The sequence below is a fragment of the Diuraphis noxia genome, unplaced genomic scaffold, assembly GCF_037042655.1.
Source record: "Diuraphis noxia isolate RWA-SAM2 unplaced genomic scaffold, SU_Dnox_SAM2 contig0005, whole genome shotgun sequence".
Lineage (NCBI taxonomy): Eukaryota > Metazoa > Arthropoda > Insecta > Hemiptera > Aphididae > Diuraphis > Diuraphis noxia.
This window is the reverse complement of record NW_028301715.1, coordinates 18,016,364-18,033,372: the sequence shown is the minus strand read 5'-3', so window position 1 is coordinate 18,033,372 and position 17,009 is coordinate 18,016,364. Positions and strand designations below refer to the sequence as shown.

At 28.6% G+C, this 17,009-nt stretch overlaps 3 protein-coding genes across 6 annotated transcripts; 1 reads left to right on the top strand and 2 right to left on the bottom strand.

Annotated features, from left to right (window-relative positions):
- Positions 1–4,377: 4,377 nt before the first annotated feature.
- LOC107162946 (uncharacterized) lies at positions 4,378–5,598 on the top strand. Its single transcript, XM_015510141.2, has 3 exons — positions 4,378–4,764; positions 4,934–5,141; positions 5,347–5,598. The coding sequence occupies exons 1-3, from the start codon at positions 4,736–4,738 to the stop codon at positions 5,542–5,544; spliced, it is 435 nt and encodes a 144-aa protein (XP_015365627.2). The 5' UTR covers positions 4,378–4,735; the 3' UTR covers positions 5,545–5,598.
- LOC107162945 (Rab GTPase-binding effector protein rabaptin-5) lies at positions 5,580–11,696 on the bottom strand. 4 transcript variants are annotated; one of them, XM_089229668.1, is made up of 16 exons: positions 11,630–11,682; positions 11,396–11,512; positions 11,026–11,162; positions 10,479–10,589; positions 10,188–10,358; positions 9,889–10,130; positions 9,654–9,816; positions 9,520–9,588; positions 9,263–9,456; positions 8,542–8,687; positions 8,369–8,462; positions 8,138–8,292; positions 7,667–7,781; positions 7,007–7,159; positions 6,870–6,947; positions 5,580–5,965 (listed from the first exon to the last, which is right to left on the bottom strand). In XM_089229668.1, the coding sequence occupies exons 3-16, from the start codon at positions 11,081–11,083 to the stop codon at positions 5,798–5,800; spliced, it is 1,917 nt and encodes a 638-aa protein (XP_089085794.1). In that variant the 5' UTR covers positions 11,084–11,162; positions 11,396–11,512; positions 11,630–11,682; the 3' UTR covers positions 5,580–5,797. The 4 variants fall into 4 exon arrangements, with proteins under 4 accessions (XP_089085794.1, XP_089085793.1, XP_089085795.1 ...); XM_089229667.1 differs by having other exon boundaries at positions 11,396–11,696; XM_089229669.1 differs by having other exon boundaries at positions 11,029–11,162; positions 11,396–11,696.
- A 2,242-nt stretch (positions 11,697–13,938) lies between these two features.
- On the bottom strand, positions 13,939–16,795 carry Chchd2 (Coiled-coil-helix-coiled-coil-helix domain containing 2). Its single transcript, XM_015510152.2, has 4 exons — positions 16,535–16,795; positions 14,397–14,544; positions 14,106–14,337; positions 13,939–14,045 (listed from the first exon to the last, which is right to left on the bottom strand). The coding sequence occupies exons 1-4, from the start codon at positions 16,573–16,575 to the stop codon at positions 14,035–14,037; spliced, it is 432 nt and encodes a 143-aa protein (XP_015365638.1). The 5' UTR covers positions 16,576–16,795; the 3' UTR covers positions 13,939–14,034.
- Positions 16,796–17,009: the final 214 nt, after the last annotated feature.

Here is a 17,009-nt window from a genome sequence, read left to right as displayed (position 1 = left end):
TGTAATGGTTATGAAATAAATTTAATAGTTTTCAGTTGCTTACAAAGTTTTATAGAAATTATAGATAGTCAGGTAGGTACTTACTCGGAAATCTCCAGAACCACCTCTTTCTTAACTATCAACTTTTAACGACCAAGTACCTACCATATGTGTAGAGAATTCGATCTATTTAATCGCTGTAAAAAAATTTTAGAGCTCATTTCCTATAAATGAAAAACAAAAAAGCATAAAATAAATAAAAAAAATAAAAATAAAAAACAATTATGGTTTCCATAATTCGCTTAGAATCAAAAATAAAAATTAAACAATGTAGATATTTACCTAATTCATGTTATTTTTTATGTTATTGTTTTGCCAATTTCTTTGAATATGTAGCCCTTTTTCAGTATAATACAGTTCATATATCTACCATTTTCTGTATGAATATTTCTAATTTAGTACCTAAACCAAAAAACATACTGCGTATAGATAATAAGTAATAAACAAAAGACTATATAGGTAGGTTTTAGGTATGCCGTATGTATAAAATCTTTAGGATTTGGTAGAAACCCTAGTCAAACCGTGAAAACATAATTATTAAAGTATGAAATCAAAACTTTATATCGTCATTCAAAATAGGAAAAACTTTTAAAATATATATTTATTAAAACTTTTGTTTTTTTAACGACTAGAAACAATGTAAACATTTTAGATGAGTGTTCAATAGTTAAAGAATCATTTGGTATAAAATTTCGATGTTTGAAACATGATTCTTATTTTAATTTATTGTTACCTTTAATCATTAAGGTACGGTTTCCAAGGCGCGACTGCAGGTCATTGCAACTTTTCAAAAATATCTCATATTTTCAATACTGACGAAAATAAAATTCAGTCAAGACGTGTGTTTTACTGTCCTGTCCGTATTTTAAATATTTAATTTTCTAATAAGTACCACTATAGCCAAGTCGTAGTGTATGCTAAATAATAATAGAGTAATACTGCAATCAATAGAGGAGGAAGAGGAGGACTTTGAATAAGAAACCTAACCTAACCTAATCTAACTCTATATACTCACGTAAAATGAAGCCTATAGATAATATTTACAAATTTCGTGAAAGTGAAGGTGTTTTCAAAATTTTAAGTAACCGTTATTTAAATAAAAATAAAACTAAGTTTCTTGAATTTTTTGATATAAACTATATAAAGTTCGACTTTTTCAGTTTCATTGAACGAAGAGACTTGTGTAAAGAACCTAGCAATTTAATAAAGAAACCAATAACCATTGCAGAAAAATTGACACTCATCTTAGGTATTTATTTAAAAAAATATTTGGTTTATACAGTATTGGGGATGTTACTTTTTTTTGTAGTTAAATTACACCACAAATTACCTTTCAAAATTGTACTCAGTTATTTTAAAGTTATTTTTTATATTTTGTTAAGCTGTATTATTTTTGAGATAAAATGTAACTGCACTTGATTATGGTAATGATATCAATAAGTACGTTAATTATAAATTTATAAGTAATGAGTCAGTAATTATGAAAATCAACAATTACTTAAAACAAAATAAATACAATAATTACACTAAAATTATTCAAAAAGTTACAATAACTTTTAATAATATGTCAATAGTTATTCTGCTACACTGATTTTAAATTACCTATAAAATTAAAATAAATATATGTTGTAATAGGTAATATGGAAACCGAAGAGTCATAACGTTCATTGTCATTTAGCTTTCGTAAAGTCATAGCTACATTAGCCCAATAATAAAGAAAACATTATCTGTTTTAAGAACTATAAATTATCTGCCCATATTTTTGCCGAATGCTAATACAATTGATTTTAAGGCGAATGCGACTGAATTTACTTATAAATGGAATTATCCAAATTGTATTTAGACTATTGACGGTAAACATGTACGTATACGCATTCCAAGTAACTCGGGATCTTTTTTCCATAACTGTAAAGATTAATTTTCCACAGAGTTGCTCGCTATGGTATTGACTAAGTCGTGCTAGGCGAGTCACAGAAAATGCTTTCGGTTTGCTCATTCAAATATTTAGTCCTTTACCAGCCTATTAATATAAAGATAACGACATGTGATGTTTAGTTTGGGTTGCAGTTGTTTGCATAATATGTTGAGGTATGCTCACATGGAATATGGAAGAACGATAAACGAATATTCTATGAGTTAGATTCTGAACAAACAGAACCCACCAATAACATGTCGTCAATGACAAGAGGAGACGGATTTTTCAATACTGAGGGATTTAAAGTAAGAGACCGTTTTAAAAATGTTTTCAATAATGAAGGGTCCGTATCTTGGCCGTAATGAATAAAGACCATAAATATAATATGAGAGTTTTGCATTATAAATGAATTTCAACCAATGTAAATATGTAATTATTAATATACTATACACATATTGTAACAAATTATAAAAATATTAATATAAAATAAATTATACTGTATTGTCTTTTCTATTTATACCTATTTTACTTTTCGTTAATTATTGGATAAATTCAAAATAGCCAATTTTTGAATGTGATTATAACAACAATTTTGATGGTAAAAAGATTTATCTAAATCAGGTAGTTTATTTTTTAGATTTTTTTTTAAATTCGATATTGTTTTGGTTAAATTCAGAGCCGGATTGGTTAGGCGAGCTACCGAGAAAATCTCGGTGGGCCGCTTAAAGTTAAGGCCGGTAGCGTCAGTGTGGGTGAAAACAAATACATGTTAGAATAAGTAAATAAGTTTGTATCGATTTTAGACGTAATAAACTAATAAAAAATAATAGAGACCCAAATTTTGGGACAGTGAATATGTAAATGGGCCGCTTAGAAGGGAAAATCTCTATGGGCTGATATATACCAATCCGGCCCTGTTTAAATTAATTTGGAACGTATTTAATAGTTTTTTAAAAATATGATTTTTGAGAATATGCTGACACATGGGTATATTTCTTGAATTATTTACACTTATCATAAAATATTAACAATTGTTGTCGTTGAATAGGCATGATTTCTTTCTTTTTTTTTTTTTTTGGTCAGGTTGTTACACTCTGTATACCAGACAAATTTATAGACGATGTAAAATAAAAATGAAATTATAAAATACATTACAACCCAGATCCTTATTTTAACTTACTTCATTTCACATTCGACATTATTTAGCATGCAGCCTGCCAATGGCCAGTTTTTCTTTGCGGAACTAGCCGATCCTGTACCCAATCAATTCCTGTGCCGATCACGAGCGTCCATAATATTCTTCCATCGCTCCTTGCAAATTGCAATCGTCCACTAAACATAATATGTAGTAATAAAGGTAGGTTGGTATGCGTATAATATAGTAAATTACCTTGTTTAAATGGTGTGGTAATTTCTACTCAAAAACTTACTAGGTTTTCCTACTCTTCCATATTTCGTCTTTGTATATATATTTTATATTATATCTATGTTTCAGATCTTGACCGTTGTAGAGAACAGTATTTTTGCGCACTTCTTCAATTAAAAGTTCATCGTTTTCTGATGAGAATACATTTGACATTTTGAAATCATTTCAACGGTAATGATCGCCGGCGACTGTCGCGAACTCGCGATTCACAGCAATGCAGCTTAAGGATGGGCCAAAATGAAAAAATATCGATATTATCAGTATTGATAAAATATAAAATTTATCAATTGATCAGGGCCGAGTCTAGCTTTTTCAGCGCCCAGAGCAAGTACTATTTCGGCGCCTTTTGCCCTGTTTTTAAATATATAAATAGGCAACCGCACGCCCCCTTGATTTTGTCGCCCCTGTGCCGTCGCACACGTCGATCGTATCTAAAGGCGGCCCTGAATTGATACCGACATTTTCCACAAAATATATCGATATTTTGATATATCACATATTTTGATTTTTTTTTGCTCTTTTATAGTATAAAACACACAGTTATGGTCTGTGAGCAGAGATTTGAAGACAGCGCCTTTTGTTTACATATTATTAATCCTATTGTAAAATTGAAAATTAAAATAATTTAATAGATTTTTTAAATGTAGGTCCTTATTTTATAGTGTATATTTTTTAGTACAAAATGTTACACCAAATAATAACAATAATTATAAAGCAAATTAAATGCAATTTACCTTTATGTTATAAATTCATAATTATTCACTGATTATAAATTATTAAAAAATATTATATCTGTGGTATCGTATGATGGTATGATATCTTATAAAATTAGTACCTAATCACATGGAAATAATATGATAATTTGATATCAAAATATGCACAACAATAAAATTAAAAAAAATTATGAAAATTTCGAGTTTCGAGGTTTTTGTCCGTAGCCGACGATATTAATATTATCAGATGATATATCGATATTACCACAGATCGAAAATATCATACGATATCGATATATCGTTTACAAATATCGATATTTTGATATTATCGATATTTTTGGCCCATCCTTAATGCAGCTTTAGTCGCAGTAAACCAGTAAAGTCGTTGGTCGACGCGGTTGTTCATGATAAACTGCGCTTTGGAAACAAGTCAACTAGTCAGTGCAAATCAGTTGAAATCATGAACATATATATACTGGTTGAAATCACGTATAATCAGTGTGGCCACGACCGGTCGCGCCTTAGGAACCGTATACCTTTAGGGGCACGGGAGAGTTGTACAATAATAGACTTATTGGTTTCCATAGAAAATTAGGAAATATATCAAACATTCCATTAGTTAACATTGTTATTTGTTGTACAATGGGTTCGTTATGTTCAAATGCTAGCAGGTAAATAATAAAACATTAAAATACCCAGATTGATTGAAATACTTAATTAAATGGAAGTTCAAACAAAGAATAGATGAAATCTATTCTGCTGTTTTAGTGTCTAACTCGCTATCTTTTTTGAATCTAACAACTGTAGAAAGCAAATAACACAACATTAGTTTTTTTGTAGATCGATTCCAAGAGTTGTTCAAAAAAATTCAAATACACCAAGAACATCACAATTACAAGTACCTAAATTACAACCCAAAGTTGCTAAACATGATGCAAACTCCACAACATTATCTGTTCCATCCAAAAACAGACTTGCGACACTATCCAATCAGCCAGGAAGTGGAAGTATAGCAGAAATTACTAAGAATGCAGCAGGAGTTGCAATAGTAACTATCATACATTATTTTGGTAGAATCAAATTCAATGGAAAGTCATCACAATAATTTTGTTTCCCATGTTATCTAAAATTACAATCATTTCATTGTATTACTAGTACAAAATCAGTGGGTAGTAATTACTTTAATTGTAGCTTTATGTTTAATGAATACAGTTAATAAATAAATAAATCTTCTTTATAAATTGTTTGCTTAGGGAAATGCAGTAGGTACAAAAATATCAAATATGTTGAATGGTAAAAAAGATGTTGAAGAAACAGTCGAATCATCAATGGAGTCAGATTTTAAAAATGAAGAATTAATTGAAGATGACAGTAATGGACAAGATAAAGAAAATTACAACAGTGATGGAGAAGACAAAGAAAATGATAATGATTCAGATCAACAACAATAATAAGGAATTAATAATGTAAACAATAAATTGTTGAATTAATGTACAATACAATGTTGTATTTCATATAATTTAACAAAAATAACACAATGACAAGGCCACAACATTTTTTATAAACACTGAAATAAAATGTAAAGAGTAATAGTTGAAAAAAAAAATATATATAATATTTATAGTTTAACTAAAACAAATAAAAAATTATAACTAAATTCTAGTATCACCATGTGTAGGTAAACATTGAACCATTTATTTTTATTTAGTTAGTCTGATGAGGAGGTTCAGTGCTAAAGTACGGTGCTGAATCCCGTACAAGTAAAGTGTGACAAACTCGACAAACATGCGAGTCCCTCATATTAGGTCCGCTTTTTACTGTTCTTGATAAACAGGATGGGCAAAAAATTCGGCCACAATGTCTACAATGGTCCTAAAAAAAAAACAGACTAAGTATATAATATACTAAATAATAAATATAAATTATTATTATTATTATTAAATTATTTATTATAAGAAATATACTATACAGGATGTCCCACGGAGATTTGACATCCTGACAAATGAAATAACTTTTGTTCTAATCAATATTAAAAAAAAAATTTTTTAATTACAATTCATAGACATTTGCGCTAGATTTTTAGTATACGTTTTATATTTTTTATTTTTTAATACTAAAAATAAAAACTTAAAAATTGATAAAAATTTTTTTCAATATAGCCAATTTGTAAAACTGATTTTGAGAAAAATGTATTTGTTAAAAAAATTATTTAAGTCAAATGGATGATTTTTCACAATTTTTTTAAATATCAATATTCTCGTTTAGTAAATTATGATCTAGTTTATGTTAGAATCATTATAATTTCAATAAATATAAATTTCCTTAAGTGCATATGATATTTAAAAATGTTTATGTAAAATACTTAAAAAAAATTTATATTTTTTGAAATCATGTTTCTAACATAAACCAGATCATAATTTATTTAACGAGAATATTGATATTTAAAAAAATTGTAAAAAATCAGCCATTTAGCTTAAATAAGTGTTTTTACCATATAAATTTTTATGAAAATCAGTTTTACAAATTAGCTATATTGAATACTTCGAAAACTTTTTTTTATCAATTTTTAAGTTTTTTATTTTTAGTATTAAAAAATAAAAAATAAAAAACGTATACTAAAAATGTAGCGCAGGTTACTATAAATTATATTTAAAAGACATTTTTTAAAAATATTAATTAGAACAAGTTATTTAATTTGTCAGATCTCAGTGGGACACCCTATATAGTATACTAACTTAAGTATATAAATAGTTTTTAAAATAATAAAATGGAGTACCTTTTGGATTTTAGGATCGGAGAATACAGCTCCACAATCACGGCAGTCAATAATATCCTCTTCATGTTCCCATCGCACCTAAATAACACATTTATTATTAGGATTAACTTTATAATAATTAATATTTTTTCTATTACCAAAGTGCCAGACTCTCTGATACGTTCTAGCTCTTGTTGAAGTGACTGGGATAGTCTTACAAAATCACGTTGTACTTCTTCACTATTGGTCAAGTCTGATTGTAGAGCTATAATTTTATTTCGTTGTTCCAAAGCCATAGTTTCTAACTCAGTCTAAAATAAAACTCAATACTGTTACTCAATATTATAAATGATTGTATCATTAATTAATTAAGTGTCAAGTATTTAATGCTTCCTTTAAAAATAAAAATATATTAATGAACTCATCACATTACAAAATGAAAAATTTCAAATTTTAAATTTTAAAATAAGTAACCCTTAAGAACTAGAAGTATATCTTAATTAACTTCAAATATTTTTCTACAAAACGGCTTTGAGCATTTGATTGTTTTTGGCAGTATACCCGAGCAATAGAAATGTAAAATGATTGTCATTTTAATACAAATATATTTATGATATAATTTAAAGTGACATCTAAAACAAAAATATTTTTGTTTCATGTTGGTAGGTTATTTTTTAAGATTTTTTTTTAAATTTAGTTTTAGTTTGGAAGCAATTATTTATTTGTTTTAATTGAATTTGATAAATAATTTAATATTAAATAATGAACTTACATACAACATTCTATATAGATATTTTTTAACCATATAAATTGTTTACCTTTCTTTTAGTAACAGCATCTAATTGAGTGCGACAACTTATTAGCTCTTTTTCACATCGATTCGTATTTTTTATTTCCTCAGAAAAACGACTTCTTTCATCCAATAGTTGTTTTCTAAAAAATTATTCAATTAATTATTATTGTTATTAAGTATAAATATACATACATAGTGCAATTAAGCTAAGGTTTGATAATATCAAAAAATATCTCAACTGAACATAAATTAAATGAGTATGGTAACAATGTTGTTAAAAACATAAGTAATCCAAATCTATGAGGTGTGATGAAGAGTGTGGATACTTTAATTTAGTTATTTAGTCAATATACATGTAAAAATTTGTATTTAGACATATTAACCTTCATTGAATTCAGCATAAATAATAAAAATGTATTAAATATATATTAAATCAATTGTCATAGAATAGTTACTGACAATTGCTAAAATAAAGTTTAATAATAAAAATACAAACTCAAGAAAAGCTACTGTTGAATTCAATCCTTGTATTTGGCTTTCAGAAATGGCAACACTATTTTTTATTCTGTTAAATTCTTCTTCTATGGATTCTTTAACTATTGACATGGAAATAAGTTCTTCATTACGTTTTAATAAATATTCTTGAAGTTCCTAAATGAATCCAACATATGACACATTTAATTAAAGGAAATATACAATTACATATTAGCATAAAAAGAACACTAACCTCAACTGAACTGGGTAAATTAATTTCTTCATTTTGTAACTGTACAGAAAACTTCATGTGTTTTTCTTTTAAATTATGATTTTCTTCTTCCAATCTATACAGAAAATTTATAAATATAAAAATATACATTTAAGAAATATTGTATTTCAATTTATTTTAGAGTGTAACAATACTTCAATATACGTTGCTTCATTTTAGCACCATTTTCTGTACAGAGTTTTATTTCTTTTTGAAAATCGATCACTGTCTGTTCATATTGCAGTTTAAGATCACTGAGCACTTCATGTGATTGATCTGAGAAATTTTTCAATTCTTGTACCTACAGAATCCATTAAAATCAGTTATTTAATATATTTATTATTCAACAATTTGTCATTGATGGAAATAACCTTCTAGCGTAATTTAAGGGATGAAAGTATGCTCAATAATAAGACTGCTCCTATTTTTCAAGGGGCATTTTATAATTACATAAAAACGCAGTTCGTTTTGAGCATACTTCATATTTCTATATTTCTTTACTAAGAACTATGCTCCTTTGTGCCAAATTTTTGATTTTGAGGTTTTAGTATCCCTGAATTCAGAAAAGCTATTTATATGAATCTATAAATCTCCTATGCGCTAAGTGCATCATAGAATTAATGCAAAAAAATAAATAAATTCTATGTATTACCTATAGTTACCTATATTAAGTCATTATTAAATACCTCTAATGTGCTATCTAAATTGTATAAAACCCCTTCAAAGTGTTAACAACTATAGATCGTTTATGAAATAACTCCTATGTGATTTTTAAATTTAAAACCGTTTTTGTGTTTCATGAAAACAACACTTTTTTACATAGGAGATTTATTCCCATCATTGATGAATTATTAAATCTTAAATCTTAGAAGTTACTTTATTTTTATGTTCATCTAATTTTTCATTCCACTTTTCTTCCATCTCCTTACGATACATAGTCTCCTTATCATGTTCATCTTTAAGCTTGTCCATGGACAAAAGACGTTTTTCAGCCTCATTTATTCTTTCTTGCATTTCTTCTATGCGAATTTTGTATAACGAACATTGTTCACATTTTTCCATATTATTCTCTACAACAGGAATTAAATATAAACATAAATTGTTCACAGCAGTACAATAAATTATTGATATACCAATAGATGTATTTAGAGAAACAAAATCTCCAGTTACTGAAGAATTAGTCGATTCTTCTTGTGAATTGCCTAAGAAAAGAAATTGTAACATTTAATAATTTTAAATCTATATAAGAAATTTGACAAATACATACAAGCAGCTAGCTTCTCAACAACATTATCTTTTGATTCATTTAATTTAGTTTTATAGTAACTGATATCTGTGTCCATTTCACGAATTTTTGCTTTAAGTGCTTCAACTTCTTCTTTTAATGGATCCACTAAAGCTTTATACACATTATCTTCATCATCTTGAGACTAGAATATGTAGATGAACAAATTATTTGATTTATCTATGTAATTTATTTAAACAAAATATTTCTGATTTACCTTTTTGTAGTCATCAGATTCAGTGCTAGAAGCAAGATTTGTCATTTTTCTAGCAATAGCAGAAAGAACTGTACCAGGCACATTACGTATTTGTTGCTGTGTTGATTCACCCAGTATATTATTTCCCTGCTGGCCAATAAGCATTTGATTGCGACAATTTTTTAGTTCATTTTCCAGTTTTTCATTCATAGTTTTGTATACCTTAGTTTCATTTTCACGTTTCCTCGATTCTTCTAATGTTTCTAAAAAAAGTGAATTTTAAAATAGTGAAAAACAAATTATATCATAAAATATATTACCAGCAACCACTTTATGCAATGACGAAATCTCTTCATTATATTTGCGGGTCTGTTCTTCAAACCGTCCTTCCATTTCAAGTTTAGTTACAGTAAGCTGGCTTTGCGATTCATCTAACTCGTCTTGTAATCTCTTCAATTCGGCTGAGATAGTTGACATACGCTTGAGCTCCTCTAATAATTAAACTCATTACATTTGTATCTTTCGAAGAATTATAAATTAAATTAACAGAGAAATCAATGGCATATATACATATTCAACAAAAATAAAGCAACAAAGCAATAACTGGTCACCTTCTTTTTGCAGTATAAACCCCTTCATTTTGGCGCGTTGCAAACCAAACTCTTTTTTCTCCAATTGCAATTCGTCAATTTGTTTTAGAAGCAAGTCCAAAGTCAACGGACCTGTCGATATAAAGAGCGTGCAACACCAACATAAGCATTGATAACATTTATATAGTAAATCAAAAAATTAAATTGAAAACAATAAAACCTTCATAAAAAACACAAGTAATTCAGTGTAAATGTGAAATTCTGTAATTTAATACCTGTAAGTATTAAGTATTGAAAAATTAATTTAGTGCGTATACACTGAATTGCTTGAAAGATCGTGCAAAAAATGTGTTTATAAATATTGTAAAAAATAACACACAGTGTGCAAAAAACCAAAATATATAATACACATGGGAAGAGTTGTGTAGTTAGCAACATGAAAAAATATACACACATATAATATATATATATATATATATATGTAATATATGTGTATAGGTGTAAACACTTAAAAGAATTAACAGGAATAGGTAATAAGTGTGTGCGTCAGTAAAATACTGTAGATTACCACGATTGTTGTCGTTGTCGACAGTCGGCTGTAGTTCATCCCTAACGTTGTTCTCCATGGCTCACGTAGTGTGTTCGAGCCTGGCTAATCGTGCGGTGCACGTTAACTCAATGTGTTTACTCTTCTACGACGGTGAACTGAAAAAAAACATGGGTTAAAAAATAGAAAATCAAACGCATGACGATCTGTTCAAACAAAACCGACTACCCACTGCACTCCACCATCTGTGGGCTATATGCAAACGGGCGATGTCTGTGCCTCATCCCATTCCCCCCCCCTCCCCCCAAACAACATAGATGGTATTGAGGGGCTAACAGACGCCAAAATCACGATCGATACACGACCACACGGCACACATCATATTGTTTACCTGACACAACTCGTTGGACAATCTTTTTTTTGCTACGGCGGAAGCGAACCGCATCCGAAGGCGGAGGACATAATGTCGAGCTCGCACTCGTAGATCACCACGGGCACAACAAATTCCCTGTAAATTAGAAAACCGTGTCGGGTATCCAAAACAGATTGTCTCTTCGTCGATCGAACGAAGGAGTTTACGGTAAATATAATTAAAAAATATGCAACGAATAGCAAATAGCAATACCTTAATTATTAATTAGTGTAATATCGTGTAAGTAAATAGGTATGTCAAGTTTTGTCAACAAGTTTGTATCGTGATAACTGATAACTGCCTAGCGTGGTAAACTGATAAGGCGCACTTATATATATATATATATAAATAAAAAATTAATATTATAAATATTATCACGGTCTTAGAAGATCTTCTATATAAGACCGTGAATATTATATATAAATATATATTTCATATATTCCGATATTATATTCTTACTCTAGCATAGATAATAATAAGTCATAGATACCGTAGATGTCAGACGATAGAGATACATATACATAACACAGCTGTTAAGATCTCTAGATATGTTTATATATCTACCGCAGAGGTATTCGGAAAAAAAGCTGCAAAATTTAAAATACGATAAAAGAGCTCCGGCTGCAATAATATTTTAAAAGGGTAAAACTAAAACCCCTGACGAGACGGGGCCAATTCTATTCCAAACGATGATAAGAAAAAAAACAGCGTTTTTCGAACAAATCGGGTGATTAGGTTAGGATTAAGAACGTCCAGAATGCTGGCGCTGTGACGGTAGTCGATGCTGATAGATAGTCGATAATCGATTGTTGACGACGACGCACTAAACTTCAGCGGAAGTTCCTGGACACAATTAGTTAAATTACTATTTTATCCATGTTGCAGGTTACACTGCTGCGGCCGTCGCCGGCCGACCCCTTTACACTCAGCACCAGTAGATACGACTTTGAATGTCTTTCAGTTCTGCTCGAATAATCGGCCACTATTTGTGATCACATTTCTTTTTAAAAGGGATTGTAGTCCATATATTTTTCCATCTAGGTGTATTAACTATTCTAGGTTCGCATTTAAAGGCACTCTAAATATTTTCTCTTAAAAAATAACTAGAACTCTTATAACATGTCATAAAAAAAAGTTTAAGTCTTAAGTGCCATGTAGATAATCAATACTAAAATAATAACAAAAATAATTTTAAATAAGATAAATTCCACAAACATAGAATAATTTTAAATAAATATAAAATATGATTTTTAAAATTATTGGCTATTTGTTTAGTTTTTTTATTGCAAATTATTCTATTTTAGGATCTTATAATAAATGAAGGAACTGACAATAGCTATAAGTGCTCTACAAAAATGGAAGAGGTTAATCACTTTAAAAACATTTTAAAACTAATGAAGTCTTACATTTTTTAAATATGAGACCATATGACATATTTAACTCAGGGGAGCACAGACTGGTTTTAGGGGCACTATGAAATAAATCAAACATTTTCTAAATTTATCATCAAAAAATAAAAACTAGGTTATTTTTTTTATAAATTATTTAACTTTTTAGTAATTTGGATTAAACACGTTTAAGTAGTCTAACATTTTAACAGTATCTGATGGAATAGATATAATCTATTTATCTGATTTCTGCAATCTCAGCTGCCAAATCCTTAGTAAAATCCAAATCCATTTTTTTTAATTACTAGAACTACCAACAACTGAAATCTAAAAATCAGTATTACACAACTATGGATGAGTTTACATTTAAATGGAGGACATGGTTGAATAATCTCAAAGTATTAAAAGTTAGGTATATTATGATTCAGAAAACAAAATAGATAATTAATGTATCTCCAAAAAAGTATACTTACAAATTACATCAATCATTAACAATTAAATTAGATACACATTCAGCACTGATTCCTAGTGCAAAATATCACATGATTATAATTTTAATAAAGTGTAATTAATGACCCACAGAGGTTTGGACTCAAAACATTTTTAGATATGTAATGATTCATCATTAAATTCAAATTTAACTCATCAAATACAGTGGCAAATTCAATAACGAAATACATTCTAACCTATTATACAGTAGATCAACTCCTTGTTTTTTCCTCTAACAAGTAGTAGTTAGCAGTCATATGAAATACTTAAATTTAATATTTATGTATTAGATATTTATTATGCATTAATCTAATGTAGAAAACTTACCACAAAATAATGACATAGTTTGATTAAGTGGCTTACCTAATCATCTAGATAATTTGTCAGAGATATCTCAGAAAAAATACAGTGTTAAAATTACTGTCTCTTATTCTATTTTTTCCATTTAAATTTTAAATGAATATGATTTTTACCCAAATTAAAATAAATAAATAATAGGTATCAAATTATAATATATTTATTATAATTATGATTTTTTTTTTCTTTTAATTACAACTTACAATAAGCATATAAAACCTAAATATTTCTAAACAAAACATTTCATTTATCTAAGAATTTTGTATAATAACTAATGTAAAAGACAACTTGTAAGGTACAGGTTCTATATTTTAATATCAAGGATACATTGTTTATAATAATTTTGGAACTACCTTCTTAATTTTTATTAATCAGTTATCACAATTACATTAAACCTGTAAACAAAGAATAATAATTAATTAAGTTAATCATAAGTTATTAAAAACTGACATTACGGTTAGCTTCCTTGCATTGACGAATAGCCTCATTAAATCCAGAACACAAAGAAATATCATCATTGTTTTGTGCACATTGCAAAAACTGTTTGATTTCAAAAGCACACGCTCCACCTTGTTGGCTACTCTGCTCCATTGGCATTAATGGAGCTTGTTGAACTTGAGGTTGTACCTCATCGCGGGAGCCACCACCTCCAAACATTCCTGTGACTGCATGACCAACAGTGTGGCCCTAAAAATACATAAATTATTGTAATTATTTTCTCTTTAAAATTGTATTATTATACATACAATGGCAGAACCAACAGCAACACCTCCAGCAGTAGCAGCCATTTGGGCAAATAATCCAGGTTGTTGTGGTTGAGCTTGTGCTACTTGTGTTGGTTGAGGAGCTTGTGCCACTGGTGCACGCTGTTGTGTCCTAGCAGGGACCGCTGACCTAAAATTTAAATATTCATTTAAAATATTATTAATATTGATGAACTTAAAAACTATAAAATAGGTATAAGATTTAGAATTTCTTTGTATATTTTTTTTAAATTACTAAAATAATAGTTAATATAGATTATGAATATTTTTAAGTAGGTATATTAATATTTTTAAGTATATTAATATGGATACATCTAAAGAGGACGCCACACCCACATGTGTTCTCTCTGTCTTACAAACGTATAACATAGCAAAATCTGTTTAGCGCGGGACAACTGTTCTCCCTCAATATTTATAATAGAATTTTCAAAATTTCACAATGCATAGGTAATAACTTTATCTGTGTCATAGCATCGTTATTTTTTTGATAACATACATATAATTAAGTTATAAGCTTAAGAAAATACATTTACTTTTTATTTTTTCATTAAATTACTTAAAATTACCTATTGGTTTGTGCTATCAAACAAATAAAGACGCTATGACACAGATAAAGTTCTTACCTATGCGTTGTGGAATTTTGAAAATTCTATTATAAATATTGAGGGATAACAGTTGTCCCGCGCTAAACAGATTTTGCTATGTTATACGTTTGTAAGACAGAGAGAACACTACTCCCGTAGTCCTGTGCATTCTTGTAATGATTGCCAATAGTGTGTACATATTTTAAAATATTTATCAAATTATGCTAACCAATTGTTGAAAAAACATTCACTTAGGTACGCTCAAATACAAAATAATAAATAATTTGCTTCAAATCAATTTTAGAAAAATTGTGTTCTGAATGACTTCAAGAACACCAATTAGGAGTGTAACACAGAATAATATTTATTAGGTGTAATATGTAAGAATTTACATAAAACTATCAGATTGAAATAAATATAATTAAAATAAAATGAAAATATAACACCAATGTACCAATTATAAGAATGACCTCATTTAAGTTGCACAATACTGTGCAAATTCTTTTAATATACCTATGTTGCCCAAAGTATATTAATAAGGACATAAATTAGTGCCAATTTTTTTTTTTTTTTTTTGGGACACAAACAAGAATCTAAACCAAAAAATCAATGTCTTTAGTTCATGAAATCTAAAAGTTTTATACTCATAAATGAATTACCTAATAAGCGAGCTAATAAGTTACTTTATATACAGAATTAGGTACAATTAAGAGTATAATCATTTTGTGTCAAGTCTACATGCATTAATGAGGATAATGAAATTAGTTTTCATCGTAATCAGAGCACCTACATGTTCAAATGTAAATTATTTTATGATTTTATAAAATTTAAAAGAAATCAAAAATGTTTGTAAACATCCTGTCTCGCCTATCTGTTCTCTATATTGTCGTTGAAACACACGATACAGAAAATATAAGTCGGTATACAACCAGTTGTAATTGATTGTTTCTTACACTATTATTTTTGTAGGTATTTAGATTATATACAATATGACTGTTGACATACATCATTATTAATATATTATCTCTTATATTAGCCTGTCACGGTCCATCAACTATATAACAATTTTATGTTGTTAATTAATTTAGGATAATATTTGCTTAATTGTTTGTAGATTATTTTAAAATATCATTAACTTATATACATGTCAAAAAAGGTTTAGATTATTACTACACATTTTTATATGAAGATATTTGCATACTGCTACATTCTAAGCATATTTATTTATTTATTTAAAATACAGACAGAAACCCAAAGTTATTGATTTGATTGTTTTTTTCCAATTGCATCTAGATATGCAACATAAAGGCTGTAACGAAATAGGATTGGCTATAACGTACTATTAAAGAACCATACTTTTCGAAGGGTTTAACTCAACACAAATCTAATACGGATAGAAATTTCAAAACAAGGAAACAAACTCAACACCGATATCAGTACCTACATCACATACAAAATATAAGATATTATAATTTTATCATGGGTAACCTTGCCAGCGGGGCGTCCGACAAAGAGCAAAGTACACGAATGACTTACCTTCTGGATGCAGGTTGTGGGGAACGTCCACGTCTGGCCATTTCGTCGTTTGGTTAACACGAAAATAAAACAAATTTCACAGATAGAAAACGATTTTATGACTGGATTGCAATCTTAAAAAATTAGCGTTAAAGCGTGATTCGGCGCAATATTGTAATACGGAATCGCAATGAGTTCTTATGACTTTATGAGTATTCACAATGACGAAAGATGGTAATAGAATTTTGGTTATATAAAAATTTTATGACGCGATTGTGTATATTGGTGGGGCAAAACAAACAGCTGTGCTGCTATGGCAGTATGGCGATGGTGAATTACGAAAAACAACGAAATCGTGACAAGATGAAATAATATCAATTCTAGAATTTTCTCGATCATGAGACGGTCAGCTGTAAACGTGGTAGTGAGTGCAGGCGTTCGAAACCTCTTTGAGTACGGGCAATTCGACCGGTAAAAGACGCGCGTGCATTCGTTC

What these genes read in the sequence shown, in the direction of transcription:
- LOC107162946 (XM_015510141.2), top strand. Translation starts at nt 4,736, where the DNA reads ATGGGTTCGTTATGTTCAAATGCTAGCAG. An exon ending in TTATGTTCAAATGCTAGCAG is followed by an intron (nt 4,765 to 4,933) that starts GTAAATAATAAA and finishes GTTTTTTTGTAG; the next exon opens with ATCGATTCCAAGAGTTGTTC. An exon ending in ATGCAGCAGGAGTTGCAATA is followed by an intron (nt 5,142 to 5,346) that starts GTAACTATCATA and finishes TTGTTTGCTTAG; the next exon opens with GGAAATGCAGTAGGTACAAA.
- LOC107162945 (XM_089229667.1), bottom strand. Translation starts at nt 11,083, where the DNA reads ATGGAGAACAACGTTAGGGATGAACTACAGCCGACTGTCGACAACGAC. An exon ending in TAGATGAACATAAAAATAAA is followed by an intron (nt 8,688 to 9,262) that starts GTAACTTCTAAG and finishes TGGATTCTGTAG; the next exon opens with GTACAAGAATTGAAAAATTT. An exon ending in ATGCTGTTACTAAAAGAAAG is followed by an intron (nt 7,160 to 7,666) that starts GTAAACAATTTA and finishes GTTTTATTTTAG; the next exon opens with ACTGAGTTAGAAACTATGGC.
- Chchd2 (XM_015510152.2), bottom strand. Translation starts at nt 16,575, where the DNA reads ATGGCCAGACGTGGACGTTCCCCACAACCTGCATCCAGAAG. An exon ending in CCACAACCTGCATCCAGAAG is followed by an intron (nt 14,545 to 16,534) that starts GTAAGTCATTCG and finishes TTTAAATTTTAG; the next exon opens with GTCAGCGGTCCCTGCTAGGA. An exon ending in TTGCTGTTGGTTCTGCCATT is followed by an intron (nt 14,338 to 14,396) that starts GTATGTATAATA and finishes ATGTATTTTTAG; the next exon opens with GGCCACACTGTTGGTCATGC.